Genomic DNA, 21,964 nt, shown 5'->3' on the forward strand with positions numbered 1-21,964 from the left:
CCTCAGAGTGGAGGCCAGCATGAAAGCTGCTTACCATTCTTCCCTTCCTTCCCACCCGCTTCCCTCCCACCCCCCTCCCTCTCTTCCTTCCCCCCACCCACCTCCTTCCCAGCCCTCACTAGGGGGTTCCACCTTTGACAGGCTGCCTGAAGGAGCTGCCAGCCCCCAGGGCAAGTCCACAAAACAGAAAAACAAGTGGCAAGCACAGAAGAAGAGAAAAACCACAAAAATCAGGGTTGCCTTTTTCTACAAATAGTGGAGGCTCCCAGCAGGGGGAGAAGCTGTGTTCAGCTCGAAGCCGGACATTCTCTTGTGCTCAGCTAACTTCCCTGTCCCTAAGTACCCATGCTGAGAGAGCACTGGAGTGGTGTGCATGAGTGTGTGCACGTGCGTGTGCCTGGGCTTGTGTCACACACGCACGTGCACACAGCTCAAGGGGTGCCCCTTATCCTTGGGGGCTTCTCTCTGTTAAAAAAAAGGCCTGTGTGTACACACAGACACACACACTAGAATCTAAGGGAAAGTAGGGGATGGGGGGTTCCTGGAGGCTTACTGGACCTGGACTGGGGCAGAGGGCCCGCCCTGGGGGGCAGCCCAGCTCCCATCACGGTGGCTCAGACGGTGGTGACCGAGAGCAGAGGGTTGTAGACCCGCTTGCCGTCGGCTGAGCGAGTGCCGTGGGCCAGCATCTCCTGGATGGTGATCCAGTTGTCTAGAATCTTCTTGTTCCGCTTCTTCATGGTTTTGCGGTGGCTCAAGGCAATGATGTTGAGCTCAGTCTTGCTGTCGCCGTTCTGCTGCTCCCTCAGGCACTCCAGCCGGCTCTGCATCATGAACTCGCGCCGCTTCCGCTGCTCCCGGGCCCGGATCAGGTGCTGCTTCCGCTCCTCCTTGCTCCAGTACCGGCCCATCTTCATCTCACTCACTGCGTCGTCGTCGGTGGTCATGCCGCTGCGCTCCTCCCGGATCTTCAGGGCCCGGGCTTTTAGGAGGCGATCGCGCACAGGCCGCTTGGCCACATAGCGGGTCCCATCACTTCGAACCTTGACCTTCCACTCCATGCGGGGTGCTTCGGTGGCCGCCGCCGCTCCACCCACCCGAGGGCCACCAGCCAAAACCAAGGGGCCATGGCCCAGCTCCTCCAGGCCGCGTGGCGGGGCCAGCTGCAAGCAGCTCTGGTAATGCTCATTCTCCTGGCCTTGGCCTCGGTGGCGCCGAGAGAGGTAAGGGGTGCTCTCGGGGCCCGCGCGCTCCAGGGTTACCCCCATCTTGGGGCCACGGCGGACACGCTCCTCTGAATGCTGTCTCCGACCCACCTCGGGGTCCCGAGAGAGGGATCGGAGCTTGCCAGGGCTCCCCTGTGGAGGAGCTGCCTTGGGATGAGTGGCGACAGGGGGACCAGCAGGGGTCCGGTTCAAGTTGGAGTTGCCAGCAGCGGCCCGCCTCAGGGGGCTCTCCAGCTGCGGCTCGGTGATCAGTGGGGTGCTGCGGCAGCTCTCCCCGGTGTTGTAGGCGCTGGTGCTGTCCTTGTCAGACTTCTCGGGCAGCTCGGAGATGTCGGACAGCTCGTGCTTCTTGGGCTCGCCAGCCCCCAGCTCGTACAGGCTCTCCTCCTCCAGCAGCCAGGCCTTCATGCAGCGCTCACGCAGCTGCTGCATCTTCTGCGCCCGCAGGATGTTGCGACACTTGAACTCCAGGTGCCGCAGCTCCTCCTCCAGCATGGCCATCTCGTGGCCCAGGTTCTCGTTGCGGTTGACATCCAGGGCGCTATTGCCGCCCGAGGCCCGTGAGAAGAAGAGGCCCAGCTGGTTGCCATTCTCCAGGTGGCACTTGATCTCCAGCAGCTCGCGGTAGCGCTCATACTCCTCATCGGTGAGGCCGGGGAGGCCAGGGACGTCACCACCCCCCAGCCCGGCGCCCTCGGCCAGCAGGGAGTCCATGCTGAAGTGGAAGTCTCGGCTCTGCAGGGCGTCGCCTTGCAAGCCAAACTTGCGCAGAGTCCCGGGCGTGTTGGTGGTGCTCACGGGCTCATCCCCGAGCAGGTCATGCTCGGAGCTCTCCTCATTTCGGGTGCTCTCATCAGTCCGACCCACCCCGCTGTCCAGCTCCTGGCTGTTGCTCAGGCCTGGGCCCGCGTCGGGAACCCCTTGCTCCTCTCCGTTTCCAAGCTGGGCAGAAAGATGAGTCCCACTCAGTCTGGGTCCCACTGGCAGAAGGTGCCGCGGGAGGGTGGGGATCAGAAGGGCTTTCGGGTCTGGTCCACTTCCCATGTACCTCCAGCCCCTCCTCTCTGTCCCCTCCTGCTGACCCTCCCCACCACCTGCCCCTTCCCCCTTCCTCACCTGCTGGGCAGGGGGCGATTTCAGCTTCCGCACACGCAGGTCTCCCTCATTCTCTAAGCTCAAGTCATCCAGGAGGTCATCCCGGTCACTATCCTTCCAGCGCTTTGCCAGCTGCACAGACAGACCCATGCTGTCCCCACTGCCTTGAAGACGTCCCCAGACACCCCTTCAGTTGCCCCAAGGTCCCGTACTCAGCCTCTTGGTCTCAATGAGGTTAACAAACCAAGAGAGGGGGTGGTCCCAGCCCACCGCCACCCAGTCATCAGTGCTAAGTTGTTAGCCCATCTGTGCCCTTGTCACATCAGCAGCTTCCAAGACAGAAAGCCCGATGTCAGAGGACCCAAGACACCCTGCCGGGCACACACACCTGGCTCTCAGGCCGGGCCACCAGCAGGGAGATGTTTGTGTTCTCCTCCTGGCTCAGGATGGCCACCGCTTCTTCCCGGTTCTGGACATCCATCCCATTTATCTGTGGCAAGCCAAGGGACAGTCAACAAGGACGCCAGGGCTGGTTCTGGGATGGGCCCTGGTTGAGCACCCTGGACTAGGACAGGCTTTCATGCTTTGGCAGGATGAAAAGAAGTGGAAGGTGCCTAGGGAGAGGACAGCCTGGGCCCGTGCGTGTAAAAGTACAGGTGTTCAAAGGACAGCTTGGAGTGGGAGATGTGCTCACATCCGGGGGATGGAGAGAGAGGCTAGCGCGGTGGGAGAGCAGAGCCCATAGGCACGAGGGAGCCAGCCAGGGCAGCCGTGAAGGAGAGATGAGACTCTGGGCGACCCAACCCCGGTTTCAGGCACGGCAGGGTGCCTGGCACCAGGCAGGACACAGCTGGGATCAGCTAAGGGCAGGTAGTGGATCGGCCGGTGCGGTGGGGCTTCAGGTCAGACCTGCCCACGCTGCTCACCTGGATGATTCGGTCTCCCTCGCGGATCCGGCCGTCTTTGGCTGCAATGCTGTTGGGATTCACCTGCAAGGCACATACATACATCTTGGGGACTCGGCACCTCCGCTAAGGTGCCCTTCCAGTAGGAAAGGGCAGCCTCGCCGCAGGGGGCCCCCAGAGCAAATCAAAACCTCCTTATTCACTCCCTTGCTCCAGCTCAGACCAGCAGCTTCCAAGCTCCAGGAGGCAGGGACGGAACAGCGAAACTGGGACTAGTCACCTCTTCCCAACTCGAGATGCCGACTTGTCGACCAAAAGCTCCCAGGCCCTTCCCTCTGCCCCCGTGACCACGCCCAGCTGTCACTCCTACACTCTTTTGCATGGAAGCCTGTTCTTTTTCGTGTCAGAGCCTAGGCAAATGAGGAAGTTGGCTACTTTCCCGTACTCTGCTATACTCAAAAATATCAGCAGTAGGATATTCATATGAAGGCTGATTGATTGGGGTGCTGCTACAGTGTGGGGGGGACCAGGGGAGCAATCCTCCCTCCTGCAGACGCACAGATATCTGCCACAGACAGGTGGGGGACAATGACCCCCGGAGGTACCAGGATGGCTGGCTGCAGGACGTGGGAGAGAGAACCAAGGCTGGCCGGGACCTTATCCTGCTCGACCTTGCTCACTGTCCCACCCTGGCCACAAGTACACTGGAGAGGGCCGCCAGACTAGATATACACTAAAGCCATTGGCTGCCCTGGCCTCGCCCACTGGCAGCCTCCCTGTGAGGCCAAGTAAGGCCTGTTCCTGGCAGCTGGGTCACCAAGGGCAGCCTTAGAGCCCCGGGCAGTGTGGAGAGGCTGAGGGGCTAGGATGGTACAGGGAATCTCTGTGAGCCAGACCCTGCCTCAGCATCCACGATGCCCACTCCTCCCACTGGCGCTACACGGATGGGCATCATCAAAATCCAGCTTTGAGGTCCTAGCACGCAGGAAGGCGGTGTGGGGCTCCGCTACCTTCTAGAAGACCCCACCTCCGTACCCCACACCTCATACCTCTCCAACGTAGATACCCAGGTCCTCTTCGTCATCAGTGCGGTAGCAAACCATCAGGCCCAGCTTGTCCCGGTGGCTCGCCTTGTACAGCTCCACCTCCTGCCACAAGGGGAGCGGGGGAAGCAGAGGAAGAAAGTCCAGAAAAATCTGAGCAAGGACTCACGTTGTGCGGGCAGCAGCCGCGGCCCAGCCCTGACCCACGGCAGCGCTTCACCTGAGCTGAGTTTCTAGCCCCCGGTTCGAGGGTCTCTCTTACCATCCCCAAATGGCGCATGTATCCAGTGGTCTTCCCTACCAGGAAATGCCCAAGACACATACAAGACATGGCACGCACAGGACACAGACATATGCGGGACACAGACTCTCCGACATAAACTGAACATGGGACCTCGCCCGTGCCCTCCCTGACTCAGCCAGACTTGGCCGGTGAGCCTGAGTAACCAGCCACATGCTGGGAAGGGCCACAAGGCCCAGCCACCTGGGGGCAGCAGGAGCCAGGCCTGAGCGGGGCTGCAGACAGCCATCCTGGGGTTGGCACCCAAGGCTGGCTGCGAGCCCTAGCCTGGCCTGGTCGCCCGGCTCACCTCATACTCCAGCTCGTCCATACGGTCTGCCTCCTGCGGGCCGCCCTCCAAGAACTCCGCTGGATCATAATACTCATGGTTGATGGGGGGGCTGCCCAGGAGAAGGGGGGGTCAGGCAGGCCATCTGCTCTTCTCATGCCCTAGCCCCGGCTCCCAAGCTGGCCAGTCCCAGTGCACTCAGCATGGAGCCCTGCTCTGGGTGCACCCTCAGGGGAGACAACCTGGCTGCCTCTTCCAGAACGCCCTCCTGAACTACATGCATCCATGCATAGACCAGGAATTGTTCTCAAAAGGGAGTATGCGGGGGTCTAGAGGTCCACACTGGGGACCCAGGCATGCCTACCCCTCCCGCCCTGTCCCACACCATCCCCTCTAACCGTGCCAGCCGGCAGGGACCGACTTTCCCAAACTGTGGGTGCCCCTCCCACCCAGCATCGGCCCCACTCATGCAACGCCCTCAGGAGTTATCCAGGCCCCGGAGGACTGATAGGGAGCAGGGAAGGGCCAACTCTATCTCAAGTAGTGGCCTTCCTTGCCCCAAGGCTAAGCTTGGCTGCTGGTGGCCCTGGGCCTACCTCTCTGCTGCGAGAAGGGGGTCCTGGAACCACCTCCCTGCAGCCGGGGTTTAGACTAGCAGAATGAGTCCGCGCTCACAGTCATGAGCCAGCAGGCCTGGATGAGGGGCCCTTCTTCCGAGCAGGCCAAAGAAAGAAGTCGAAGAGATGGAAGAAGTTCAGAGCAGGGAGAGAGATGAGACAGACAAGGATGCAAGAAGATTCAAGAGATGATGCTTGTGAGGCAGAAGACGATGGGGCAGCAGAGGAGAGAGGATGGAGGAGGAGAGGACCTCAACCTTCCAGCAGCGAGGTCCCTGGATGATCCTCCCTCGGCCCTGGGAGTAGATACAATGGGGAACCTGCATGTCAGCCTCCCCTGGCCCCTTCCCCGGCTGGTGTCCAGCCTGAGGCTAGAGGCCTGGAGGTTTCTGAGCCCTTGGGTGCCATAGTCAGCTCCGGAGGCCAAGGAACCTGCTTCCTGCCCGAGATGGCAAGCCAGTCGGGGTGGAGTCTCCCTGCCACAGCCAGAGCTACAGCAAGGTAGCTTCTGGGTGGCTGCCCCCAGTGGCATGCCCTCTCTGGAGGCAGGGCCCGGGGCCCTCCTGAGGGCGACTCACAGCTCAGACAGGACGTACGGCTCCAGGACGACCATGGGCGGGGTGGGCGGGCGCAGCTTGCCCAGCGCCATGATATGCTCGAACGTGATGTCAGTCTGAGTGCCACTGTCCACCAGCTGCAGGTCATGGCAGGAGCCATCCCCCCGGAGGCGGGGGCTTCGTCTCAGCACCTGGATCACCAGGGGCTCCTTGGAGGAGCGCAGGGCCTCCAGGGTTTGCTCCTGAGACAGCTTGGAGAGCTCCTTCCCGTTTACCTGCGGCAGAGACACGCCCCTGTGAGAATCTGCTGACCCACATTCCAATCTGCTCAACCAAGAAATCCGCTCTCCACCTTTGGCCCTGCTCACCCTTCATGCTCTCGTTCCCAGGAGAACCCCACTTCTCAGCCCTGTCCCCACACACTGCTGTCTGAGGATCGCTGGGCCATGCCTCTAAGGCAGGGAGCCCCAGTGAGTGCGCACTGTGTCTGGGGAGTGCTGAGGCCAGAGCTAACATCCAGAAGATTTCAGAATCCCCCTTGGCAATGACCGTCTGTTGTTCAGGACAAAGGCCTTGACCCCTCTCCTGATGGGCGTCAACAAATGAGTTCAGGCAGAGAGAGTCGGGAAGAGTAAGAAGATAGAGAGGAAATGATCTCTGTCCTCAAGGTAGAGAAGGACTCACCAAAGAGAAAAAGCCAACACACACCGAGCCTCCTGGCATTGCAAGGCAGCCCAAGGGTGAGGAAATGGCCCTTACACACAACCACTGCCATTTCTCGGGCACCTGATGTGCTTCTCCCCCAAATCCTGATGCTGACGACCCATTTGACAGATGAAGAAACTGAGGTTCAGTAGGAAAACAGGAGTGTGAGTTGATGTCATGAGCCAGGCCAGACCAGGCTGCACAGTGGTCAGACCGGAAGGGGGCAGGGAGCAGGGGAAAGGAGGAGGACGAAGCCGGCTGGGGCCAAGGAGGAGGTAGGACTGGAGCAGTCCCGAGGTTGGAACAGGATGATCCTGGGTGGAGGACGAAGGGCCTTCCCAGCAGAGAGCCAGGGCAGGGCCTCAGCTGGGCGAAGCATGGCATGCCCTCAAGGCACCTGGGGGCAGATGTCTGGCCCCAGCCCGGCCCCTAATTTCTACAGCCTGCCTGCCTTGGTCCCTGGGACAGTCACTTTCAGGATAGTGAACTCCACACTGTGACCTCTAGGCCCTCCCTGGCCTAAAGGACTAAGGACTAAACAAACACAGCCAGAAGTCAGGGCATGTGTCATGAGGCCAAGTGAGGGAGAATCAGGAAGCAGCGGTTCCTGGATGAGGGGCACAGCAGGGTCTTCAATTCACTCAGCAGCTTGTGAAGGGCTGTTCTGGGCCTGGGGAGGTCACACACCAGCAGCAACACCCCAAATGGCTATCTTCAGCAGGTAGGTGCTTTGGGGGCTGCTAAGGAAGCACAGAGCCGGCCACGTGCCTCCTAGGAAGGGGGATAGGGAAAGAGGGAATGCTCCCTGAGCAGGTGGCACCTGCCTTGCATCAGGGGAAGGGAGAGGGCCAGGAAGAGCCGGGGAGGCTGGTTTGCAGATGCGAGCCGCCAAGTCCCTCACGGTCGGCATGGAGAGGGCAGGTCCCAGGGACCCAACGTCCACCCATGGATGGAGCTTCTGCAGGATGAGAGGGAGAAAGGTCCCACTTGGGCCTTGTCCACTCAGCTAAGCTGTCCCGTCTTCCCATTCTCCTTCCCATTCTTACAGAGCCACCTCCCACCCTGGAAGTCTCAGGGGGATGGAGCTCTTCATGGAGATGCCCAATCCAATTGCAGAATCCTTCCTTCCCAGCTGCAATGTGACACACCAGCCCCTGGGTGTCATTCCAGGAAAGTAGGGTGTCTTAGGAAAGTACAGGGAGTCCTAGGGACCCCTACCTGCGTGGCCGGGGCTCCTCTGAGCCATGGGACCTGAGGGATTTCCTTTCCGCTACGTGACTGCCCTTGTAGATGATAATTTCAGTTTTTATGTCTTCCCTCTCCCCAAACTTCCCATGGTCAGGTAAGAAGAGATAAGTTTTAATCAATTTTGTCTAATTATGAAAGAAACACAGGTTCATCGTAGAACAGTTGAAAAATACAGAAAACTGTCGGGTGCCTTCGGAGTTTCTGCAGAGCAGCTGGAAGGAGCCCTGAGGATCCAACAGCATCCGGGGTCCAGCGGGGGGCAGCATGGGACAGGGGGTGCAGGGTATGGGGCCTGGGATCAGCCGGGGAGCTGGGAAGGTGAGGGAGGTGTGTACCCACGTGGGGTGGGGATGTAGGCGCGGCTTTGGCTGAGATGAGGGGCTCTTGGGGTAGGTGTGTGGGTACAGTGCGTGGATTGGGTGGGCATGGTGGTCTGGATAGGACTGTGAGTGGGGTGCGGGAGTCTGGGTGTGAATAGACTGTGTAGGTGAGGAGTAGCACTTGGTGGCAGTGGGGGTGGGTTTATGACATCGCCTGCTTACCCTCACTGTCACAGATGCTGCGCTTTCCTGTCCCCTCATACTCCCTTTCTGTGGAGCAGAGTAGTAGGAACAGGTGTACTCGGCACCTGCTCATCACTTCCCTCCCCTTCCTGTCACTGATACCCACGCAAGGCCAGGTGCCCAGGTGTGTCTATCCCAGCTAACGAGCCACACTCACTAGCGAGCAGACACACTGAGGCCCTGCCCTCAAGCACCTGTGCATTGGGAGCCATGTAAGGCCCAGTGAACACATGGGGAGTGTGCTGAGCGCGCTAAGTGCATGGCACAGGTGGGACCCTGGTGGCCCTGAGCTCTGCTTCCCTGTCTGTCATGCCTCCCCACACACACACACACCAGGCAGGGGCACTGAGGGCAAGGCCTGGCTACTGCTTATATCCGGAAGGAATCCACAGTTATTTAAGCTCACGGGCCATGTGAACCTGGGGCGGTCAGCTTCACCCAGAGCCCTTCCAGTTCAGGGAGAGTAAGAATCACTGAATGAGCCCGTTATCAGAAAATTCACTATTAAAAATTGTTTCTTTCATCAAGTGCCAACCTGCCTCTTTTGGAACAATCCAGAAGAAATCCACTTTCTCTTCCAACACTTCACATACCTGAAAGCCCACTTGAACATCCTTCATACCCAGTTCCCAGTGGCTCTCACCTCCTCTAGCGCTGTGGGCGGGCCGTGCCAGCCTTGCCAAGTGCCAGGCGTTTTACCTTGCCGTAGCTAGAAACCACCTTTTGGCAGCCGGTCCTGCTGGTTCCACTATGCGCTTGCCTCGCCTAGGACTTCATGCTCTCTGCTCAGGGCCTTTCCTGTTCCTGCTGCTGGGATGGGCCCGAGTGGGCTGGCCCATAGACCGTAACTCCAACCCAATCCCCCCAGATGAGCCGGAAGTCACTTCACTTCCACCGTGGACAGGGAACTCGAGCCTCAGAGGTACCCCTTTGCCCAAATGTGGCCCAGACAGCCCAGTTCCCGTTATCCATTGGGAGAGCACTCACTGCCCAATATGCACAGTGGCCACCTGCAGGACCCATGGCACTCGGTGTCCCTCATCCTGGCTGACCTCATCACCCAATCACACACTCAGTCTGGACCTTGCCTCAGAGTGGAAAATGGTCATCTTTCTGGAGCGATCTGTAAATAACTATAAAGGAGCTTTAAAACATTCATCATACCCTCTGACCCAGTAAATTTGCTCTAAGTAATAGATCCTAAGCTAATAATATATGTAAATCATAAGGATGTTAACAGCATTATTTTTCTTGTGGTAAAACATACCTAACACAATATTTACCACCTTAATGTAACCATTTTATAGTGTACAATTCGGTGGCATTTAGTGCACTCACACTGTTGTGCAACCATCGCCTCTAATTCCACATCTTCATCCTCCCCAAAAGAACGACACCCCCACACCCATTCCTCCCCATTCACCCCAGCCACCAGCACCCATCAGATAAACAGAATCCTACAACATGCATCTGAGTGACATCTTTCCTTAGCAGGTTTTCTAGGTTCATCCACATTGTAGCAAAGCATTAGTACTTCACTCCTTTTCTTGGCTGAGTAATAGTCCATCATGTTCCATAACATTCCGTAGTATGGATAGACCACACTTTGTTTCTCCATTCGACCGTGGGTGGACATTTGGGTTGTTTCTACCTTTTGGCTTCCATGAAGCATGATGCTGTGAGCATCCCCGTACACATCCCTGACCTCGTGAGTCCCTGTTTTCAAATCCTTTGGGTTTATACACCTAGAATTTGGTGCATAAACGGTCGTGCATTCTATATTTAATTCGCCGAGGCACCAGCATTATTTTTAATGTCAAAAACTTTACAACGATCTTAACTGTTAAGTGTCTACCACAGTCTTCAATTTAAACCTGTTTCTCAAGAAGGTATAAAATGACACATGAACTATGATGATTACCATATAAAATACATGAATGGGAAAAAGCTTGGAAAGAATATAAATGTATATATTTAAAAAACATATGCAAAGGAAACAGAAATCTGAGATTTCTGGAAGCATGGATCTCAGGGAGCGAGAGGCAGCCTGGGCCAGGTAGAGGCAGGGAAGGAGGGGCTCTCGGGGCTTTGAACACTTCTTCACGGATGCATGTGATGTATGTTCATTGTCATGTATGTATGTATCTAATATCATGCAATACTTTCTTCAAAGACTAGAAGGAAATTCATGAAAATAAAAAATATTCACAGTGGCTATCTCTGGGAGACAGTATTTATGTGATTTTTCTTTACTCTTTTGTTCTTTATGACATTTTCTCCAATAAACATTATTATTATTATAATCAGAGAGAAAACACACATAATAATCTAGCCTGTGACCCACTGAGTTTTCCTGTTTCCTCGCACATTGTGGCAGTTGGCTGGTTTGTGCTCCTGGGCAGCCAGGCTCGGACTGCAGCCTCTGGGCTTGGGCCCCTTGGGTGCCAATTAAAGAAGAGCAGCAGCAACAAAGTCACATCAGACTTCACGTCCAGACCTCATCTGAGCAGGTTCAGGAGGCTCTGCTTTCTCTCTCCACTGCCTTCAACTTCCTGCCCAGGTATCCCAACAAAGGAAGGGGGCAACTCCCAGGAGCCTGGAGTTCCCGGGCAGGGTGCGGGGGGGGGGGGCGGGGGGCGGGGGGTGGCAAGCAGAGGGGGATAGGACCGTCGGGAAGGGGGACCTTGGGCTGTGGGTTCCAGGTGGCAGAATGACCTTCATTCAGTGACCACTTGCCTAGAAGGTGAGGAAGATGAATTGCAGGTGCCCAACTACCTAGAGGAGGTGGCCAAGAAGACTCCACCCCATGCCCACCCCAGGGAACACTGGGAAACTGGTTCTGGAAGGCTGGAGGAGCTGGCCAGTAAGCCTCAGGGGGCCTCAGGCCCAGGGCAGGACTGGGCAGACACCCTTTCACCCCTTCATCCTCCCCAACGCCCTCCTCCCCAAATTCCCCCGAAACCCCTGGGCTCCCTCCTCTAGGACTGCATTTGCAGAAATGATTCCGTGGGTGGCCAAGGTGGGCATTCTCTCCGCAGCCCAGGGTCTGAGCAGAAGAGGGCACCAGACTTATTGGGGTGATCAGTTCAGAAATTATATAGATGTCTAGTCACTATGCTGTACACTTAAAAACTAATATATTGTATGTCAACTGTAACTGAAATTTTTTTTAGTTATTTCTTTTAAAAAGAAGAGGACAGGAAGCCTGGGGGTGAGGAGACACTGACCCCCTAGGTGTCAAGCAATAAGGGGAGAGGCAGAGCCAGTGGGCCCCCAGGTCTGCCTTCAGAGGGAACCGGAGCCCGCCCCCACACCCCAATGCCTACAGCAGTTCCTCAATGCAAGCCCCGCCGTAGGAGCTTGGGGGGAGGGACCTAGCTCAAGACAAGCAAGCTTGTAAGGAGGGTTTGGAGGGAGTCCTGGTGGTGAGGGAGGAGGGCGGCGGGGGAGGGGGCGGTTAGCAGGTGGAGCCTCAGAGGATGTACCGGAATCAGGGAGCCTGGGCACCTGGGCTTACTGCTCTGCACTTTGAGGGCGCCCTGGGGGACACGGCTCTCTCATCCCCAAGGGGCTGAGAACAAGGGATTCTAGGGACAAGATGCATCTGAGCCCGTCTGAATGCTGATGAGAAAGGTTCAGAAGAGGAAAAAATTTATAGCGCCGGAGAGGGAATGAAAGACCTTGAGAAGTCCTGGGGGACATTGAAGATAGACACTGGGAATACAGAGGCAGAATGCACGCTAGTGGCAGGTGAAGGAGACGGGGCGGGGGAGGAGCGGGTAAAGAGGGGACGCGGGGACAGATGAGAGCAATGCGGGAAGCTCAAAGGGCAGTCGCGATTGGGGAGGGGCCAGGTGGGCACTGAGGAAGGCAGAGCTGCGTCCCCCCAACCCCCGCGGTAAGGCGGGGCCACCGGAGGCAGAGGGCGGGGCCCAAGGCGCGCTCGCCCCCTGTCCCCGCCCCCGCCCCGCCCCCTCCCGGGCCCGGGAGCCGCAGACAAAGAGCGCGTGGCGGCAGGCGGCGCGCGAGTTGGGCCCCGTCTCCCGGTCTCCCCGTCTCCAACCCTGGCTGGGGCCGGTGTACAGGCCCCGCTTTAGGAAGCCTAGTGTGGCTCTGCTGGGGGCTCCCGGTGGGAGGCCCTAGCCATACTTCCCAGATGTGGGATCTGAGCAGGCGACCAGGAGGGAGGGAGAGGCTGAGGAAAGAGCCCTGGCCTGGGTGACTGGGGGTCCCAGGGGGCGTGGGGAACTGCGACTCCTGGGAGGCCCGGAGAAGGCCCTTTCACTCGAGGTAAAGCCACAAGGAGGTGTTTACATAAATGCTAGGGGCGCCCGCTGCCGCTACATTGTGACTCTCCTAACCCCATTCTGCAGACTAGGAAACTGAGGCAAGGAGAGAACGGAAACCAGAAGTTACCCGCTGCCCTGGCTGAGCTGTGATCCACCAGCTGGCTCTCAGCTCTGCAGTCAGGATGTCGGGGATACTTTGGATGCAGCTGTGTCTCTGACTTCCCTGCCCAGACAAGTGTTACGGGGACCTCCAAACCCACAGAGCATTGGGAAAGAAGCCCAGAGAAGGGCAGCCTGAGCCCAGGGCAGGCTCTCTCCACTCCTCTTTTCATGTCTTCCCAACTCTGGATTTTGGAAATTGTCCATGCACAGGAGCGCTGGAGCATCTGACAGTGGGCGTCCGCATGCATTCCCTTCACTCAGATCTCCCAGAGTGCACTCTGCTGCCCCGATCTCTCCTTTCTACTCATTCACTTTCGAAAGCAAGATGCTGACGCCATCGCTCCCATTCCCCAGGAAAATGACACCCTTCATGTGCTCATGGATTTAGCAGTCACCTCTCCACATCTTTCCAACTGTACCAATAATGCCCCGATATATATATATATATAATTTTTTTTTTTGCTGATCCAGGATCCCATGAAGGACCACACACACTACATTTGGTTGTTACATCTCTAGTCTTCTCTAATCTAAAACAATCTATCCACTTTTTTTTTTATTTTCATGACACTGACCTTTTAGAAGAGCCCAGGGCAGCTGCCTTGGGACCTGCCTTATAGAATGTCCCAGAGTCTGATTTTCCCCCATTAGATTCAGCTTCATAAGCACTTGGACAAGTTGCTGTGTCCTTCTCCCCATCCCCTAACATCAGGAGGCACTGGGGTCAGGCCTCCCACAATTGGGGGGGGGCTCGCTTTGATCACGTGGTCAGGGTGGAGGCTGCAAGGTCTCTCAATTGCCAAGTTGCATTTTTTTCCCTTCCTAATTCAGAAGAATTTGGGGGTAATACCTTGAGACGGGATATCCTGTTCTCCAACAACTGGATAGTTATCTAACGGTTTATCTAATGGGTTTACCATCCAAGGATTCCTGCTTAAATGAGTTGCATTGGCGGCTGCAAAATGCCTTCAATTTTAAGAATTCTAGCAGGGACACAGCACTACACCCCATCGCCAGGTGATTGGCCCACTGAATGTTGTGCCCCCAGTTAAGGCTGCTTGAATAAGCCGCGCCATCCACCCCCATAACTCTGCGCCCACCCTTTCTGCCCAGAGGCAAGAGAGGAGCATGGGAGGCCTTCATCTCCAGGGTGTTTTTTGTAGTTTGGGGGTGGTATGTATATCTGGGCGTCCCTGTGAGCTGCCTGTGTGTTGGTGAAGGTGTGCTTGATGGGAAAGGAGGGTCCATTTACTACACACGGCATGAAAGAACAGATTATGTCTCTTGGGACTTCACTTGGGCAATGACCCCTGGAAATTGATTTGATAGGTCTGAGGTGAGTCCTACATTATTTGTAACAAGCTTACTTCCTAAGTGATATTGAAACGATTTGGGGCTTCATTGATTTAACTCAAATTCCTACTCGAGGTCCGTGCTGTTCTGAGTGTGGTACGAGGACCAGTAGCATGGACGTTGCCTGGGAGCTTGTGAGAAACACAGAATCCCAGGCCCCACCTTGGACTTACACAATCAGATTCTGTTTTTTAACAAGGGCCCCAGAGTGAAGTCGCGCTGTCCCAGAGCGCCGCCTCGAGGAACCAGGGAGGCCTTGCACACACCTGAACAGGGTTCAGGTACCAACATGGGTCTCTCTCCTTTCTCCTTCCCTTCCCCCTCCCTCCCCTAAAGCTGCTGAATGGGAGGGTGATGGCCACCCAGTCTGCAGAAATCGGACCCATCTGCTTTTTCCCTGCCTTTCCAGGAGAGATCGGTCCTCTTAAAGCACCTCTAAAGTCTAGCTTGGAGAAAGGAGCAGGGAAGAAAGGAAGCCCCACACAGCCTGAGTGAAAAAGCAAAGCGATTCCTGAGGTCATCATCAAGATCAGCCTTCAGGTGTGTGCTCACAGCTTCCCAGGCCCCATGGACAAAACTGAAAGAAAGAAAAACAGTCGACCCACCCACCTCTGGGCTCAACTGCGGGCCCAAGGGCACGATTCGTGGCTAGCAGTAATCAAAATGACATTCTTTATGGACGGCTTTTCATTTCTGCAGCTCAAAGCAAGCATGAGCAAGAGGTGGATTCCCCTCCAATGAGAGGAGATGCCTGTCACACCCCCAAAGCCAACCCCAAAAGCCCCAGCTTCTCAGTCTTTCCTCCTCTGGCTTGACTCCTGCACAGAAGGACCAAATCTGTCCCTCTCCTAACCTCCCCTCCACCCACCCACCCTCTTCGCCCTTCGTCACCACTCAGGGCTCCCTCTTCCTGTGTTTTTTCTTCCCTTTTTTTCACATTAGAGAAACCCTCAGAATAATTAACTTACACGTCCACGAGTAAGGCCTTCTCCATCCAGGTTTTTTTTTTTTTTTTTAGCATTCGTTTGTTTGTTTATTTATTTATTTTATTTTCCATCCAGTTTCAACATCTTCACAAATGGACTTAATAGCCTGATGGCAGGAACTCCAACCCCCCCCCCAACCCATGAGATCCCAGGAGACTCAGTGTTGATGCTGATTTCACCATGGCAATGACCCCAGGAGGCAGGCACTCTGTATTCCCACTCAGCAGGTGAGGAAACTGAGGCACTCGGCCAGTGAGCGATTGGGTAACAGCACACCACAGTGTCGGCCCTGGCAGGGCCCCGAGGCAGAAGGAAGGAAAGACCCACTCAGCCTTACAAGGGGCGTGCAGGGCTAAGTACCCTCAACCTGCTTTTTGTCCTTTGGTGTTTGTGTACGTGTATTTCTTGTTTTGAAATCTTTACTGAGGTACAATTGCCATATGATTGACTACACGTATCAAGAGCATACGGTTTGAAATGATTTGATATATATATACACACTCACACCTGTGAAATCATCACCACAGTCAAGATGGTAGCCATTTTATTTCCATCATCACCAAGTGCCCTCAGGCCCCTTTGTCATCCCTCCCCTGCCACTCATCCCTGCAAATGCTGATCTGCTTTCTGTCACTATAGATTAGTTTGTATTTTCTAGAATTTTCTATCAATGTCTCAGGCAGTCCTCGGAAATGAGGTAAGGTAGAAAGAAAGGGCATTTTAAAATCTTGGGACAATGGTAAAGCATGGTGAGCCTGTGCAGATGGTGGCTATTGGAATTCAGAGTCCCATTCACGAGCCAGGGGGCCTACTTCATGCACAACAGGGCCAAGGCCCTGCTCACAGGAAGCCCCCACTCAAGGGGCAGGGAGCATGTTAGGTGGGGAGAGGCGCAATGGACGGCAGAGGCATATGTTTCGGAAAGGTGACAGGTGTGGGCCCACTACCATGCACCCTGCTCTCAGCAGCAATCGGCCCTTCTCTCCCTCACTGTTGTCTATTTGCTCGTGGTCAGTCCCATTGTAAAAAGGCCCTGGGGGGAGGGGGATGTGGTGTTCCAAGCTGGATCCCCAGCACAGCAGGGTGGTAGCTGGCACAGTGGGGGGCTCAGCAAGTAGCTGCTGGACCAAATAATATCTGGGAGACTACCAGAAGGACTGGAGAGGTGTCCTCTGGCTTCTCCTGATGTGGCCAGAGGAGTGAAGGCAGGCAAGTCCGACACTCCGAGCAGAGAATTGGTAGAATGGCCAGAGGCTGGTCCTTTGTCACAGAAGCCTCCTATGTGCCAGGCCGGCCTGCCAGCCAGCACGTGATGGGGTCAGATGGGGGTACCAAGGTCAGGAAAACTGAGGTGGTGGGGGAAATACGAAAACGCAAAGAAATGAGCTCATCAGAATGGAGTGATTAGATGCATGACAGAGGACACAGGCCGGGCGGCAAGCAGGGGACATGGAAGGCATTTCGTGCCTGGGTACTAGGTGGTGCTAGATGATGCCACCTCCTCCCTTTCCACCCTTTGTGACCTGGCTCCTACCCATTCCTAACTCAACATGCATTAACCCCCCCCACGCACACACACATACTCAAGGTCCTTTCCAGATTTTTAAAGCTTGTCCCCACCCCCCGCACCCACCCTTGGAGGACAGGACTGGGATAAGAGAAATGGAGCTGGAGGGCTGACACGTCTGTGATAGCCCATATCAGTAGAATAAAGGGCCAAAACCACGTGATCATCTCAATGCCACAGAAAAGGCAGTGGACAAAATCTAACAACCCTTCATGATAAAAACGCTCAAACTAAGACTAGAAGGGATCTTCCGCAACCTGATAAAGAGCATCTAGGGAAAGCCCACGGCTAACTTCACACTCATTGGTCAAAGACTGGAAGCCTCTCCTTAGATTAGAAACAAAGCAAGGATTCTCACTTCTATTCAACACTGTACTGGAGATTCCAGCCGGAGTAAACAGGCAAGAAAAAGAAACAAGAAGTATGCAAATTAGAAAGGAAGTAAAGCTATCTCTATGTGCCATGACATGATCCCTGAAGAATTCACTAAAAACTACTAAAGCTAATAAATAAGTTTACTAAGGTTGCAAAGTACAGGCTCAACATCCAAAAATCAATTGTATTTTAATACGTTGGCAAGAAGAAAGGTGAAAAAGGAAATTTAGAAAACAATTCCACTTACAATAGCATCATAAAGAATAAAATACTCAGGAATAAATTTAACAAAAGTGTAAAACATCAGTGAAGGAAACTTAAGACTTCACTGGAAAAACAGTCCATGTTCACAGGTAATACTCCCCCAAATTGATCTACAAATACAAGGCAATTCCTACAAAACTGCAGCTGGCTTCTTTTTCATAAATTGACGAGCCAATCTTAAAATTAATGGAGAAACTCAAGGAACACAAAATGTCCAAAACAAAGTTGGAGGACTCACACTTCCTGATTTCAAAATCTACTTACAAACCCATAGTAAAAGCAGCGTGGTACTGGTAAAGACAGAAGTTTCTCTGGAAAAGGTATGCAAATGAAAAAAAGCTCAACGGAAATTCAGATGAAAACCACAATGAGTTACTACCTCACACATAGTAGGACGGTTATTATGAAAAACATGTCTTGGGAAGGATGCGAAGAAATTGGAACTCTCTTATATTGCTGGTGGGAATGTTAAATGGTGCAGCTCCTGTGGAAGACACTTCAGCAGCATCTCAAAAATCAAATAGAATTACCATACGATCCAGCAATTCTATTTCTGGGTATATACCTAATAAAATTGAAAGCAGGGATTCAAACAGATACTTGTACACTCACAGCAGCATTATTCACAATGGCTAAATAGTGGAAGCAACCCGAATGTCCATCAACAGATGAATGGATAAACATCAGGTGGCCATACGAGGAAATATTATTCAGCAATAAAAAGATATTTACTACTGATCCATGCTAAAACATGGATGGAACCTTGACAACATGATAAATGAAAGAAGCCAGACATAAAAGGTCACATGTCATATGGGTCCATTTAGATTAAATATCTGGAAAAGGCAAAGCCACAGACAGAAAGTAGTTTAGTGGGTACCAGGGGCTGGGAGAGGTGTGGGGGGGATGGGTATGGGGTTTCTTTTTAAGGTGACGAAAAAGTTCTGGAATTAGGGAGCGGTGCATTAACTCTGAATATACTAAAAACCATTGAATTACACACCTTACAAGGGTATGCAAATTCTATCTAATTACAGTGCTTGCGAGTCATCAGGAGAAAAAGGCCTGGAATTCAAGGCTAGGATAGAGACTTGGAGGTTGTTAACCTGGGAGTTAGAGATTTCTAGGGATCTAGGCAGAAGCTCCAGGGAGTCCTGGCACAGGGAAGCCACGTGGCAAGCGGTGTAGGTGTGAACCCGCATTTCTCCGCGCTGCACTGTCTCCCGGTGGGGCCCCTTACTCTGGGGTAAAGTGCAGAGGCCACGAGTGGGCACGGAGTCAGAAGAAGTGCCACTAAAGTCGAGGGAGCAACAGTGTGTAAGGAGCACTGGGGCCAGGCAAGGGGTCCTGGAAGCTGCTTGGTCTTTTTGGGACAAAAGCTTCCTTCTCCTCTGAGAAGAGGCTGTGCCCAGGACTCCAGCCTCCAAAACGGGGTCACCTGAGATAGCTAATGGCTTCCTTTGCTTTCCAGATTTAAAAAATTCAACATTCTTTTGGCTTCCCTTAATTTTCAAGAATGGTTCCTCTTTCAAAACTGCATGCAGTCTCCCCTTCTGTGCAAACTTCTGCAGGAGCTTTAAAAAAGAGCAGCATCCCCAGGGACTGGTCAGGGATGGCTACAGCCCAGACCAGGAAACAGCAGAAGGCAGCTGGCCTGTAGAAGCCGTCCAATCTGGAGGCCTTCTAGCCCAGGCCTTGGGGCTCTCTCTCTCAAGGAGGAAAGCCTGGTCCAGGAATTTCTCTTCAAGCCCTCCTCCAACGTGGAGTCCCCCAAAGGCACTCCCAGTCCGACCTGTGACGCCTCTCTCCCACTGCCACGGGGAGCCCCAAGGGTTACCCACTGTCGGCTCCCAACCACGGCTCATTTCGGGGCACGGAGCGCGGGGCACGGAGCGCGGCGCACATTGCCTTCCGCTTTCACACGTCCCCATGAGACCGGCCTGAAATGAAGTACTATATCAATGCCTTCCCCGCAGAGTCCAGAGCCCACCGCTTTGGAACCGCTTGCCTTTTAAATAGAATGCCAAGAAAGAAAGCAGTGAGGACGGGATTCCAAGGCCTCATCGACCAACCAGCCCGCCTCCCTCCGGCAGCCCCCAGGATTCCACGGGACTGCCTCTCGGTCCCAGCCTGGGTCATTCCCGAACCCGATCCTACGAGGAGGCAAAGGCCAGAACGAGAGATGAAGGAGAGTGGAGAGAACGGTAGAAAGAAGGCGGAGGGCAGGGAGAGGGAAAAGCTGAGTACTCCGCGCGGCCCGGAGGCACGCCCCCCCGGGGCGCCGCCAGGCTCGGACAAGAGTCCCCGCTCCTGTCCCTCTCCGTGGGCCAGAGGGTCTAGGCTCCCAGCACAAATGCTGGGCTTCCCCAGCTTCCCCAACCCGCCCCCCCATGCACTGGTTCTTCCCTCTGCCCGCGCCCCAGCAAATGTAGGGGTCCCCTCTATTCTTCTAAGGAGACCTCGTTCCCCCAGCCAACACCGCTCCAGCCTGCACTTGCTCCCCAGTCCCGACCGACAAACACGGAGTTGAAGCGCATACCTGTCCGTGCCCGGTCTATCCCTGGGTCCTGACTCCCTCTGACCTTGAACTTCCTCCACTTAGCCCTGGGGGTGCCTGAGGCCACACCATATAGGACATTTCTCTAGACAGCTCAGAGCGCACACAGAAAGTACACACACGCGCGGCCGCAGGAGCCTCCGCGTACACACAGACTGGGCACAGGCACGCACTCACGATGTCACGCCACGCACAGGCAAGGAAGACCCCCTCCAGCCCCGGGGCTGGGGGCCCAGGTCCGAGTGCGCAGCCCGGTGTCTCCTCTTCCTCCCAGCCGCGCACCGCCCGGTCCACACACCCCCGAGGCCCAGCGGGACAGAGCGGGACAGGCACCGCCGCCCGTGGGCGGCCCTCCCCGCTGACCCCGGCGGCACGCAAGGCCTGGGAGCCCACCGTTTGGGCAGAGCCGAGTCGGAGAGTGGGTGTCGGGTAGGCACCCCGGCCCGGACCGGGCGTAGGCGGGCCACAGGGTTGCCCGCGCGCTCTTGCGCTCCTGTCCTTCAGAGACCTGAATTTGACTGCACCTTCGGACGCGGGAGCCCGGCTCCTTGCCCTGCCCTGGGTCCAGCACCGCAAGCGTGTGCAGAAAACGGAGCCGGTTGCTATGCAACCTCTACCCCGCGCGGGCGCCTGCAGCACCGCGCCTCCCAGCTCGCCGGCCAGGGGTGCAAGCGCGCCGGACCCGGGCTGAGCTGTACTTCCCGAGTGGGTCCGATTTGGACCCAGGTCTTGCGTCCCAATCTACTCTGGGCGCCCAAAGGATGCGCCCTGCATCCCTGTGCCCACGCAGCTCCCCCTGTCTGTGACTGGTTCCCACGGAGCGCCAATACTCAGCAACCACAGAAATTGAGGAGGAGGATGGCTTCCTACCACCTCTTCTTCCTCTTGAGCCCTCCAGCCTTCCCACGTATGCTGCCCCGGCTCCATCAGGCCCACCGCCAGGCTGGCTTCTTCCCCAGGTGGCACCCACGCCCCCCGCCCCAGCGGCCTAGCCGCCCTACCTGAAGCATCACTTTGTACTGCTCCTCCGGTTTCTGGACCACGCACATATTACATCCCATGGTGCTAGCCGGTGAGGAAAGGAGAGCGGGAACGAGAAAACGCCTTTCACTGGTCCGTGCGGGGGACCTCGGGTCCCGGGCCGGGGCCGAGGGCCATATTTTAGCGTGGGGGGGCGGGCCGCCCAGCGGGGGAGGGGGACACGCCCCCAAGAGGGGGTCAGCTCCACGCCCCTTCGGTTAACTCCTCTGGCTAAGGCCAGGCACGGGCATGCTCCCTCGCACCCGGCCAGGGAAAAAAAGGGCAGCGGGGGATGGGCGGGCGCGCCGGGCGTTGCTTGGCTACGGCCCCCCAGGAGGCACGGGGGCGCGCCGGGCCGCCGGGGGCGTTAGGGGCCTTGGGCCGCGCGCCTCCCCGCCCGCGGGGCCCGCCGCTGCCGCTGCCGCTGCCGCCTCCGGCTCCCGCCCATGGCCGCCGGCCCCGGGAGCCCGGCCCTCGCGCTCGGCGCCGCGGCCCGGCCCGCCGACTGGGGGGCGGCGGCGCGGCGGCGGCCCCCGCCCGCGGCCAGGCCCGCGCCCGCGCTTCCGCCTCGCCCGGCCGCGCTCCCGGCGCTCCCGGCGCCCGTTCTCTGGCCCGTAGCCGGCCCCGCCGTCTCCAGCTCCCGCCTGGGACGACGGGCACGCGCTCGCGCCCGCGGCGGCGGCTGCAGCGGCGGCGGCGGGGGAGGGGCGCGGGGACGGGGCGCACGCGCGCGGGAGAGACGATCGGGGCTGGGTGGGAGCGCGAGCGGCGGGAGGCTGCGGGAGCCGGCGCGGGAAACCGGAGGCGGGGCCTGGAAGGGGGTTTGGGGGGGTCCCTGGCGTCGGGCCCCGGATTGCCCAGCA

At 56.4% G+C, this 21,964-nt stretch overlaps 1 protein-coding gene across 4 annotated transcripts; it reads right to left on the minus strand.

Moving 5' to 3' along the window:
- Positions 1-106: 106 nt before the first annotated feature.
- Positions 107-21,434, minus strand: PDZD4 (PDZ domain containing 4). Of its 4 annotated transcripts, none has more exons than XM_016134114.2 (8): positions 21,083-21,434; positions 6,052-6,287; positions 4,860-4,950; positions 4,276-4,374; positions 3,248-3,310; positions 2,710-2,811; positions 2,343-2,453; positions 107-2,168 (listed from the first exon to the last, which is right to left on the minus strand). In XM_016134114.2, exons 1-8 carry the CDS (start codon positions 21,140-21,142, stop codon positions 615-617), a joined length of 2,316 nt encoding a protein of 771 aa, XP_015989600.1. In that variant the 5' UTR covers positions 21,143-21,434; the 3' UTR covers positions 107-614. The 4 variants fall into 4 exon arrangements, with proteins under 4 accessions (XP_015989600.1, XP_036083083.1, XP_015989602.1 ...); XM_036227190.1 differs by having other exon boundaries at positions 6,034-6,287; XM_016134116.2 differs by lacking the exons at positions 6,052-6,287; positions 21,083-21,434 and adding an exon at positions 5,435-5,842.
- Positions 21,435-21,964: the final 530 nt, after the last annotated feature.

The sequence above is a fragment of the Rousettus aegyptiacus genome, unplaced genomic scaffold (assembly GCF_014176215.1).
Source record: "Rousettus aegyptiacus isolate mRouAeg1 unplaced genomic scaffold, mRouAeg1.p scaffold_m13_p_9, whole genome shotgun sequence".
NCBI classification, from domain to species: Eukaryota; Metazoa; Chordata; class Mammalia; order Chiroptera; family Pteropodidae; genus Rousettus; species Rousettus aegyptiacus.

What these genes read in the sequence shown, in the direction of transcription:
- PDZD4 (XM_036227190.1), bottom strand. Translation starts at nt 21,142, where the DNA reads ATGGGATGTAATATGTGCGTGGTCCAGAAACCGGAGGAGCAGTACAAA. An exon ending in AGTACAAAGTGATGCTTCAG is followed by an intron (nt 6,288 to 21,082) that starts GTAGGGCGGCTA and finishes TCTCTGCCGCAG; the next exon opens with GTAAACGGGAAGGAGCTCTC. An exon ending in AATCGCCCCCTGCCCAGCAG is followed by an intron (nt 2,169 to 2,342) that starts GTGAGGAAGGGG and finishes CTTTCTGCCCAG; the next exon opens with CTTGGAAACGGAGAGGAGCA.